Raw genomic sequence first — 12,916 nt, forward strand, 5'->3', positions numbered from 1 at the left:
ACGAAAATCGTTTTTCGGCTGGATCTGGTAGACACGAATTTAGGATAAAATATCGTAGATCTGAGGTTTTAGAACTTTGCGAAACTATGCGTTATAGTTTCACTGGACAGTTTCATATAACGGAGGCTTTAGAAGATAACGTAAGGTCATTTTACTTAAGTGAGGCTTTAGAACGTTACGAAAAACGTTCTTAACCAAAGTTTAAAACAAAATAAACCTTTTGAAAACGTTGAACAAAAATGTGTTCATGTCATTGAAGAACCGAATTAACCATGGCACTGATGTTTGATACTCGTGGTAGTCCCTTAAGAATTGTATGCCACATTTATTAAGTTCAAACCGTTGTTGTTGTTTTATATTGTACAATAATGGTCACTTCTTAGTCAATATACATACATATAAATCAATTTGTCATAACAATATATTAGTAAAGGTATTATATACTATGTACGACTGTCTGATAAACTTATGAGCAGATTAGTGTATATATCTTCATTTAAACACTTCTGCTATTAAACAGCCACTCCACTCCTTATTCTAAAAATATAGCTTTAGCACCAAACACTAATTATTTTTAATCTGTTACTACACCATTCCGTACTTCCACGCCAACAATGTTTTAAAACATAGGTTAACTTTGTCAATGCCAATCGGAGCTCCGAGGCTATTTTTATCGAAAATAACCTCGGATTTATATATACGGTTTATATTGTCAGAAATCGGTGCACTTTAATTACGCTGCAAGTAGATCGCGTAGTAATTTTTATTGTAGCAGTTAAACTGAACGACTTGACTCTTGTGAGTTTTAATTATGTTTACAATACTACAAACCATTGACAATCAATTTAAAGTTAGATCTACAAATACATTCCTAAACACTACATCTAAATTAATAATATAATTCAAATATAAACGACCTATTGCTAGTGATGTTCCGGCATACATCCGGGGTTGTTTACGATAAATGTGAATGTCTTTCTAAAACGGAATTATTTCGGCATGCGGGTATTGTATCATTGTACTACAAACATCTAGAAACAGATCAATAATTGTTTTACTGTCATCTACTGATATTATTTCTAACTTCTTTACTTAATAAAGTGTATCTTAATTGAGCCTACCCGTAATAAATAAACATACATGCAATGAAACTGGTTACTGCGATATGATATCGTTTTGTTTTAAATTTTGTTTCACTATAGTTAGCCCCATGTCTCATGCTCGCAATTAACGCAAAAAGAACTATACAGACAGATTAAATTGTACTCTCTTCCATCCGTTCAAATTGCAGATAATATGCACAGTTTGGTGTCACACTTTATAGTAACTGCTCGTTGCAAGAGCATGTCGAACCCATCAAACAGAAGGCTTAGCAGCGTATCTTCTTCAAGCAAACTATGTTATCATATGCTGTCTGGGTTATCTCACTCGAGCTGACGACGAAGACCTAGAAAAAGTACAACAAGAGGCGGCCTGAATTATCTCCTCCGAGGCACCACGACTTGTCTGCTTATCAAACTTGTACACTGAAACGGAACTTGAATTAAAAAAAAGAAGGCATAAATCATAATCTTTCCTAATTCCACAAGATGTTTCATTCTCTTGCACCGACGTATCAATCCCACGTTTGAGATACAATCTCTTACAATCTTATAAAATATATTAACATCGGATTATTGCTTTTAAAAACAAATTTACTATCGACCTTCTTTTCTTGATGTAATACTTTGACATGATGTTAACATACAAGCACAATATGTAAAACCTAATGTCGTACTTTAATTTCCAATTTGTTTGTTTATGTTTCCCAGGCGATGTTTTATTAAACCAAGTCCGTTTATTTATTACATACGTATGGGAATCCTTGTCTCCTAATTAATAAAAAAGAGTGTACTCGAAAACTACAACGCACTTGAAATCAACTAGTAATTATACTTAGAAATTTTACTACCTATCATCAGTATTAAAATATGTACTGTAACATTATCGTCTTAGTTGAACTGAAAATTCTTGAAATCAAATATTTTCGTTTCTTTAGTTGAAAACTTACTGTCCAACTGGCTTCAACTATATCATGTGCATAACAGCAGGGATAGTGCACTAGATATAACAATATTCGGCAGATTATCGGCTCCAATTGAAAATTAAATTTAATAACTTGAATACTATATAGAAATCCATACATTGCTCGATTCCTTACCAGTACTTAGTTGGTTTTACTAGTTGGCATCGACACAAAGATTAGTGCAACCTAAAGAGTTTTATACTGACGTTGTTATGATCCGTTTTTATCAGGATTTATAATCTAGACCACCAGTATAGAAAGCCTTATGACATACGTATTTGGGCGGTTGTTATGACATGAACATGTGTATATTAAAAAAACAAGGTGCTTTCTTGTCAAACAGTCACAGATCATTCAGATAAGACCATTAAGTGTAATTAAAACAATTATAGTGCGCATTTTGTATGTACGACTTTATTTTCCGATTAATATGTTAAATAACATTACAGACATGCTATCGTGTATTACAAGGCATACTTCACATCATTTGTTTTCGCAAACAAAGTATGCCAATTCAGGAATTGTTATATAAAACAGCTAAAATATATTGAATATCATGGCTTCCAAAGCAAAAGTGTACATGCCAAAACAGGTTACTGTAATTTAGTATATGAAATATAAAAGAACAGTCTGTCATTGGTCACAGCCACTAACGAAGCAAAATAAATATTAGTTAGGAGTTTATATTAATCCTGATCTTGAAAAATAACTATCATTAACAAATACATTCAATGTGTTTTAGGTTCGTTTGATGTAAGATTATTATGATGGAAGCATACGTCACCATACATTAATTAAATTGGATTAAATACAAGGCGTAAGTTAAGTTGGCATTTAACAAATAAAATGGTCGCACAAAAACCAAACTAATTGGCCAGTGAGCGACTTATTATAAAATCATATTCAATGGCTTACTTGTGAAAAATAATTGTATGAACTTAAGTTTTTTCTCGTGAATTTCTATCATATTAGACTGTAAATCAGAACGTTTTGAAAAGCATTACTAGTCCCGTTTCATTTACATTTACCTTGAAATGATTCACTTGTATGTGCTGTCTAACGTATTCGTTTATGGTAGCACAATCACATAAATTTTATAAAGATGAACCTAATAAAGTGAAATGAATTTAACATTACACCACTTTTTGTATATGTAATAATGGCGTAGAACTATCCATTGTCGTAGTTAAAAGTGTCAAACCTGTTTAAAACTGCATTGCATTTTATAATACATGCATTTCTGAAACAGATAAACAAATTGTTCAATAACTTCCTCTACTAATATCGCTCTTAGCTCAGTTGTAACCTTACAAAATGTGCATGTACTGGATTAATTGCATCAAACACAAATCGCCTTTGTGACAATTGTAACAATATAATGAAAACTCTAGGGTCAAGCCCAGTAGTCATACAGTTAATCAATAACAGTCTTAAGAGGCGAACAGTTAGGGCCCAAAATACACCATATGATTACCCAGCACGTACATACAACACAGTTTGACGATATATGCATTAAAAGCTGTATTAATACATGTTGGGGTAACCAAATTGGAACTGATAGTTAAATACGAGATCACTGCGCTTGTAAGCCTTTTTTATACACGCAAAGCCTCACAAAAACTCTATCCCAATGATACATATTTTGTAAAAGGAGTTAAGGTGCCAAATACGTTAACATAATTTGGATGACTCGGTCGGGCATTGAAGCGGCACCTTCTACACAGGAGTACTACCGTTAATAAAGCAAACTAACAAAAGACGTTCGAGATCTTTGTGGTCTAGGATTAAAAATTTGGCCAAAACACAAAGTCACCTCTTGCTCTCACCGAGCATAAAAAAGATGCTTACACTATGATATACTGGTTAGCGACCTATTATTCGCCCGTACCACTTTTTCGCCCATCAAGTTAAAACCAGTCAAAACGAAATATGTTACACAAATCAGTCTGGCATTTCGTTGCGGTATCATTTTTATAGATATCAGCTGTTTTTTTTGCGTTCAAATGTTAGAAGCATGTGGAATTCGACCCAAATAAACATTGTTTACACTTGACCTTGTAAGTTGCACGCGGGGATGACGTCATCACGCGCGCGCTCATTTGCATGAGGCCCTGTAAGGATTTTTTAATTTGTATTATACCTTGCACTATCAGACGACATTATGAATTTGTCATTATAAATTATAAAACCGGTGTTGAATTATACAAATAACAAAAATTGCTGTATTTTACGTTCAATTTTCGAAAAAGCAAATGGTAAAACCTGAAAACGGTTAAGTAATTGCCAAATTTTTCGTCTAAGGGAAGCAACTTAAATCTGAATTAATCATTACATTCTTGTACGGACATGCGTTGTCCCTCTTCGGAAGTCTAAAGATAAGCATACATAAGCATACATAATGTAAGTCATGTTTTAAGAAGGAATCCCGATAGCTTTTCAAATTTTCTGAAGAGGTGGCTTACCGAGTAATTGTTAATCATTTTAAACATACATACACAGTATGTAATAGTTAACATATTATATTTATTGACCAATTGTCGTTTTAAACGGTCGCTAGACTGGTAAAATAATATAAAAATGTTTGAAGATATAGTTAAGAAAGAAATATACGAAAAGCATCGTAAGAACAGCGAATTTATGGGGTGGGCGAATAATTGGTACAGTAGGGTGTTTATTTTAGCGAAATTATAGGGGTACTTTGAACGTTGGAATATTCGGAATCCCTTTTTTTAAAACAAAATACACAGTTTTGGCTGAAGAGCCAACCTGTCTGAGTGTAAAATTTTATCGTAATATCTATCTTGTGTCAAAAGTAACGAAGGTAAAATCTCCATTTCCGGCCGAAAAGTGGTCGCTAACCAGTATATGTAAACATGGCATTTCATACATTCATGTGATGTTGTGCGTATTCAAATCTTATACACTGGTAAATATATCATAGTATTGTTTTTCATGATTGTAAGCATGAATAAATATTAAAATGAAAATATTGCAATAAACAGGCACATAGCCCATAGACAATTTTTACATGTTATTTGCATACGAATTATATAGGGTTTATCAAAGACGAACTATTAGCGAACAAAACAATAAAAAAAAACCAGAATTACCACCAAACATATTACTTATCATGGAGGCGAGATTGTTTATTAACATAATGTATTGTGGTACACATACTAAAATGGAAACAAATGTTCAGTGAACAACTTAAAAACGAATTCGTGCACACTGGAAAGGCATTTACGGTGAATTTACCATGCTGGAAACAGTTGATTTTGTACCCCCTTCCAAAAAAGTCAAGCGCTACAACGCGCCACTTCTTATTTATGATATTGTTTAGTTGATTAAATCACAAAATGTATTTTATAAGGCACAATTAGATACATAAGTACTCAAGACATTAACTTAAAATGAAAATAAAAACAATCGCCACAAAAGCACTTTTTGAGGAATTATTTTACATCAACTAGATCTGAAATTAGTACGCAAAGTCATGATGTCAGTAAGCAAAATCGCCCGAGGTTTTTAGTGAAATGTACGGATATGAGCTATCAGTTTTTCCACATATTTATAATTATAGGTATTTAAGAAACAATTCAAATCATGTTTCACACATAGTGCATCAACATTTCATTAAAATTTATTAGCTTGACATACCACATTCAAACTTATAAAACTATTGTATGAACAAAATGTCGTCGAAATTGCTGATGTAATATGATTAACATCGTATGCACAGTTAATTTATGTTCTACTTTATCCAGCAAAACACTTCAGAATACTGCTTCTATTGGTCTTCGTATGGAAAATTTAAACGCTTAGCGTGTTGTACCTACAAATAAAACAATCATCAAACGTAGTAATTTGTAAGCTCGGTAACAACAACATTTTATGTTCCAAGTATGAGTGGCACATCTCATTAAAACATCCTTTACAACACGCTTAATTATTTCAACAGGAAATCTTTGAGAAAAATGATATCCATAACAGACGACCACGAACAACAGATTGACGATAATAAATGTTCTACATTCGTCTCTGTTTTGACCATGTCTACAAATTCGCTAACATCTTATTTAAGAACTCGGCGAAGCTTCGAGAAAGCGTAGTCCTGAAGTTACAAATCGTATTTAATGAACTACATTTACCAAATTAAAACAAAAGTATATGCACAATACCGATCATGACAATGAATAGCACATTGAAAACTGCAGAATTTTTTGTAAACCAAGCTACTACATCAATATTGTGACTTTGAATTTTAACGATAAAACTTTTTATACAAAATTATCAATGACAAAAAAATGTATCCAGATCTAATAGTTTTCATACACTTTATAAAGAAACAATTTACATGCAAATTGCAAAAAACACAATACATATATTTATTCAATATCTAGAATATTATATAATTTTTATAATACACATGATTATGTTCCATAAAGAATCCCATTTTGATAAAGTAATTAATATTTATAATGATCTCAAGATAATAAAACTATCCTACGTAAACTGGACAAAGTAATTCATGGTTTGTATTGAAACAACCCAATGTCGTTACGAAGATTTCAGTTTAACCATTAATATACGATCATTTCAAAACTAAGTTCAAGAAAGTCACAAACACGAACTCGATGGTAGGGAGAAAGATTCCAGATTGGCATGCCATGTTACATACATTCTATATACAATACCCACATGCATTGTTTTGAATATATGACTTAATCATTTGGAGTGGGTAGTTCGACAACACAACACTAATGCAAGTTACCGACCGCCAACAGTCACGGTCTCGTAAAGCTCCTCCGTCTGGTCTATATTCGCCTCTGTGATACCTTTGGCTGACAGCTCCGCTTTCAATGTATGTTCGTACCTACTGTAACCCGGTGATAACAACATCCTGAAATAGAATGTAACGTCATATATACATGTGTTCAACGTAATGCGAAGGTGATCCGCAACTTCGAAAGATTCACGGGAAACTATATCTATACAGACAATGTTTATTTTATAGGTAACATCTGAGGTCACACTCATGTAGGAAGGACTCGCGAGTCACATTAGTTGGATAGTAACGTTAATAATATACAAACACATGTAACTCATACTAACAACGTATTATATGATAATTTGAACTTTGTCTCAAATGCAACGTATACATAAAAACAGATGCAAACTGGTTCATCTGTACACATATAGTTGGTCCTGACCCCTTTAAATATCTCTACATTCTACTTTATATACAGGAATACATTTCAATTATAGTGTGTAATCAAAAAGTTAAATTAAACAGTATTAATCAGTAACTTGTTTAGCTCGAGTACTGGGGAAATGATTTGAGGCATTTAAACAAAAGAGCTGTATTGCAGTTTATTTATTTTTTGAAAATTCTTGAATTCAGTGCTGCAGTGTTCAACAATGTTAAATTTCACGGCAACTGTGACAGTGACATACAGGATATTTGTTCGTTTCAGTATAAGATCGTAATTTATTTCATGAGCTTCATGGAAAAACATATCTTTACGAATGGCGAATCCACGAGTAAAACTATAGTATTTCTTTGATCAAGGGTAAAATTAAATAACATGTTACAATAAAATGAAATAAAAAGTTTCTTTTCAGAGTTAAATTAGTATTTATTTTTCTAAAAATTCATTTCAAAAACGATTTTTCCCCGCCGCTACCTAACGGACGGGATAAACGCACTTAACGCACTTTTTTATAGTTTATAATTCAGTCTATTTTGTTTGTGCTATTTTTTTATGAAACTAACTATTGAACGTTTATTTATGCATCAAATAATAACGAAAACAGTTTTAAATTAGACAGGGCATTAGTACATAACCAAATTACTAGGCGGCCAATTATTGAGCTAACATTTAAAAGGTCGTTTTTAACATTTTTGATATTTGGTAACATTGATACAACATCCTATTTATGTTCGAGCTGTTGTTTTTGTCGGTTTTAATGCAAGCAAATGTTCGCACATTCAGCTTGATAGTTTATGAAAAAGTTTGAAAAACATAGTTACCATTTTTCTAATAAACGGTAAGTTGTTTATTTCCAAATATATCTTTATTTAAACTTATGCAACCTCTTCCAAATCTTAAATTGTTTTGGCAATATTTTGTGGTTCGAAGCTGACGTAATTAGTTTTGTTAAAGAGCAAGTACCTAAAATGTAATTTTATAGAAGTTTTAAAAATTGATATTTTGAATCCTAATTTTGCAATTTTTTTCAATGATAAAACTCCGTATTTCATCGAGAGGCATAACATTAAGTATGTTAATCCGCATTTTCTTCAGACATAATGTATGTTAAATATGAAATTATTCGCCTCCGTTTTAATGAATAGAGCTTTCTTAATGATTTGGTGACTTGACCGTATTGTATTTGCATTATGATATTTCACTCCTTGAATATCTTGCGTGAAGACAGCCCATAATTCAAATATTTTAAAAAGATGCAATGCCATAATTTCTGCTATTTTAAAAACATATCCAGCTGATCATTAAACACACATGATATAAGTCGTAGACATACGGACGGTATCCAAGCAATATAAACATTTAACAAGAGTACCATGATGGGATGCTCAACGCCCGCCCGTTTGTGTTCACTATATCAGAGGGCATAACTTAAACGCTATGTGATGAATGGACTTCTAACCCAAGTTAAGAATCTTTATGTGAGTAAGTGTACAGATTTTTGTGCTCATAATATCTACGGTTTTGATATTAAGACTAACGATAAAATATGCATTTAACTCAATCTTAATATTTCGCATGAAACAAAACACATATTTAAAGTTTCATATAATGAGTGTAGAATTGAAAGTGATATTTTTTATCAACAGGTCTTCTTTCTTTAAAAAACAAATTTTTAAATGTTCGCAAATATGTAATATTATCAGATTCTGCACTTGATTGTAGAAAGTAACCCTGTGAGTTTGTTTTTAAATTTTAAATAATTAAATTATTTCTGACAGGGTTAATTGGAATCAGAGTTGTAAAATTTGACCAACGGTTTTTGCAATTAAACTGGGATTTAAGATCTCCCACGGCGCATGCAAAATTCGTCATTTACGCAATATTCTATTATAACGCATTGTATATTACCAACTGCTACTAAAGAAACAATTTTGTATGATTATATAAGAATTTCATTTAAAGCTCATATCTTTATATTTAGGATTTGACTGCAAACACACTTAAGAATCTATGGCGTCAGTTGTATGACGTCATCATTTCCGAGCTTTCCGTGTGCCTTTTAATTATAGGAGTTGACTGACTGAAACAATAAATTAATTACAAAAATAAAATCATTTGATGAAATGGGTTTGCTTCTCTCACTGATTCGTTTCGCGTCATTACTATGAAATGGGTGGAAAACACGTCCAGATTGTTAATGCAGGAAAATCAGGAAATGATTCTTTAACTGACGTTACACACTGAATGTTACGTTACGAATATGGTCTTCATTTTAAACGAAGTCTACATTCTTTTTAAACCTCATGGACGGTGACGTCGTGCTCCGTGAGCCTCGTACATTGATTTTGTATACTATAGATTACATTATAAACAAAACATGTTGAAAAAAAAAACATTGCATTCAATTACAAGATCATTTGCGATATGTTTTTCGATAAAAATAATTATATTGTATGAATATTGTATTCATAATTATATATCTATGCCTAATACTGAATATTACATAAGAAATTATTCAGTCCGTCATTTTAATAAGAGCCGTAGCTAATATTTTTTTGGTATGAACCAATTTTATTCCCGTAATGAGCAATATGTTATCAAGACTTCTAAACGCTGTATTCTACCAAAGAACTATATTGCATGTTTCGGAATCCTTATTTTACATTCTGCACCATTGATAATATATTGAGTGTATACATGCTATACCATTGAAGTAATGTTGTGTACGGAAGGAAATGTTTTGAAACAAATACGTTCGAAAATTGAGAATTGACACTTCCCTAATGAGCGATCAGTTGTGTTTATTTCTAAAAACATCTTCAGTGAAACATAAGCAACTGTCTTTACGATCAATTATTATTTGTCATCATTTACAGATTCTAAAGTGCCGAATTTATTCAGGTGAAAGGGAAGTGAATGCAATTGCTTTAAAAAAGTTCTGAAGTTGATAATTTCACCCCTTAGTTTGAAGTTCAATATCAAATTTATATTTTAACTGTGGTTATTACACTAATAAAACTCCTTAGTTTATTGAAAAACATGAAAATAGCATTCATACGCTGCTTTAGTTATACGTCATGTAAACATAACTAACTTTACCTATTTTGAACTCCACCACTGACCTATTGAAACGTTATATGCTATTAAAATGGCTTAACCTTACTACCACTTACAACATGCTTTGTACATGTGATGTATATAATTGTACTTTTTAAAAAAAAGTAATACTAGCCCAAAACGTTCATACATGGGCCCCTTTAGTCCTACATGGGTCCCTTTAGTCCTACATTGGCTCTTTTAACGAGATGGCACTCAGAACATAGTTCTCCTGCATTAAAACAGTTAACACCTATGCCTTCCTGAACGCTCTTAATTGACTCTTATTTTACATATTATAAAATTTATTTTTCTTACAGGTCATACACTGATCCTTCATACAATGAAATGCCATCCAGGACAACCTTTCCTTCCTTTCCCAAGTTGAACATCAGCCCTCTCCTGAACGCCGCCTTTAACATCCTACATAGCAGCTCGCCCTCAGTGCCGGTACTCAAGTATCCTCTGAACGTGTCGCCTTTATACGAGCTTCCCGGGGACGGATGGTGCGCCTGTGAGAAGGGAAGACAAACGTTGTGTTAGACGTGATGGAATGGATTTAACTTCTAAGAACACATTTGCCATAGGATGCATTGAACTTGAAACTTAATTCGACAGGAAAATATATTGCCAGAAACAACGGAACAATTCTGATTTTAATATAAGCATCCATGATATTTCTGTTCTAAAAGTATGCTTTTCGGCATGTAATAATCCCTAAAGTGTACAAATAATACGGGAGGATAAAAGGAAAAATATAAATAATGACATTAAAAGCAAAAGTACGGGCATTGTTAGATACATTAAAATATAGTTTGCGTATGTGGAATAAATTACGATATCTACAGGTTAAAGAGTTTTAAGAAAAGTAAACGCAAAACAATCATATAACGTTACTGCATATAGGTTACACTAATTTATTTCAATTACCGAAAACAAAGAAAATTGCCATTATGAATTACAAAGCTAATTCGTGTATATGATAGATGCGTAGAGTGAAATACCCATTCTGTGATCGTAGCTTATTATTTGGTTCTACGGAGAAATGAAATGATTTATTCCCGACTTAATAATATATTCTTACTAAAGTTAGAAAATACAATTTCGGTGATGTAATAAGTATGCTGGTGTTTAATTTATTTTTAAGCAAAATAGAACATATCTCGAGTTACATCTATACAACAATAGATTGGACTGTAATACATGATCATGTGTATTTAAAAAATAAACTCGATTGCGCATTATCACGCTTGGGACAAAGATTCCTTTTTTCTACAATATATCCAAATGTTCTACTAGAAAAGAACAATTTGATTCAGTCAGTTTGTGCATCGTTATTTTCCCGAGGCAAAACAGTTGTATTGCAGGTCGATTTTATCAATGTATATTTCCCCTAAAAGCTTTAAATGCATAGCAATAAAATACTGGCATTCCCGATGACATCAACAAATATGACGTACGAGGCAAAATCGTATACTTGTGACATAGATTATGCTTAGTGTGTTGTGTCTTCTATTGTCTTCTTAGTGTAATCTTCCACACTTTCCTAAATAACTTGATTTATGATTATTCAATAAAATTAGTTAATTGTACCACATCTATTCCCTTTATGCTTTCAATATTAACATAAAATCCATTTAATATTATGCTAATGAAATTTTCTGTATAACACAGCAATACACTTACATAGATAGAAATTCGTTTGAGGATCATAATGATTGTTTGTATTTATAATTCCCCATCATCAAATATTTTCGGAAGGCTCCGACTCCATACTCGACATAAAGCGCTTTAACATTAGCCATTTCAAAAAAAAATACGATGTATGATGTTTGCGTGTCATCACATTAAGATAAAAGATATACCTGTTTTAGCTTATGATTTAAAACACTTTTTCTGTATGTTTAGCCATTGAAAAACGTTATTTTGCGTTCAGTGTATTGTATAATGTTTATATTCATGTTTGAATGCACTTAATGTTTTAAATGGAAAGAAACAAACATTTAATAACGATATTGCAAACACGTTATATAATTGTCTACGTTTGAGTAAAATGAATTAGAAGACAATTAGTTTCTCTTGTTATAAGGGAATAACCTCCAGGTGGCGCTTTATAAGCACGAGTGTTTCATACGCACGAGTATTTCGTGCGCATATGGATATAAAGGCAATCAGCTTTGGGGTACCGATACGTTCAAAACGATAAAATTGATTGTTAAATTTGAGGTCGTACCAGGCAGAAGGCAGAAGTCCGTGTATATTGCAGTGACCGGACAAGGCATGATTTTAATCATCTTACAGAGGGTAAGTCGTATTAAAAATATGTTTGTTGTATGTATTTGAAACGACGCGTACATGTACAACATTAAGATTCAGATTATGCAGTGGAAATATGGGACATGTAGAAATTATGAGTTAATTCAGTTTATACAGAATTTGTAACCAGGGAAAATTTGTTACATCTGTTTTTGAAGGCATCAATAAATATGTGTTAGAGGATTTTTTTCGCCATTTTAATATCAAGTGCTTCTAATTTTACATAGAA

General features: G+C 32.2%; 1 protein-coding gene and 1 long non-coding RNA gene across 2 annotated transcripts in view; both read right to left on the bottom strand.

Annotated features, from left to right (window-relative positions):
• Positions 1-2,459: 2,459 nt before the first annotated feature.
• Positions 2,460-6,966, bottom strand: LOC128241486 (uncharacterized). Its single transcript, XR_008262373.1, has 2 exons — positions 6,841-6,966; positions 2,460-5,897 (listed from the first exon to the last, which is right to left on the bottom strand). It is a non-coding gene; the product is annotated as an uncharacterized LOC128241486 (long non-coding RNA).
• A 3,452-nt stretch (positions 6,967-10,418) lies between these two features.
• The window catches only part of LOC128241480 (uncharacterized), a 40,703-nt gene continuing 38,205 nt past the window's right edge, over positions 10,419-12,916 (bottom strand). Inside the window, exon 8 of the mRNA XM_052958439.1 lies at positions 10,419-10,883. Coding sequence (XP_052814399.1) covers positions 10,686-10,883 — 198 coding nt within the window. The 3' untranslated portion in view covers positions 10,419-10,685. The remainder of the gene's footprint in view (positions 10,884-12,916) is intronic.

This window comes from Mya arenaria, chromosome 7 (genome assembly GCF_026914265.1).
Source record: "Mya arenaria isolate MELC-2E11 chromosome 7, ASM2691426v1".
NCBI lineage: Eukaryota > Metazoa > Mollusca > Bivalvia > Myida > Myidae > Mya > Mya arenaria.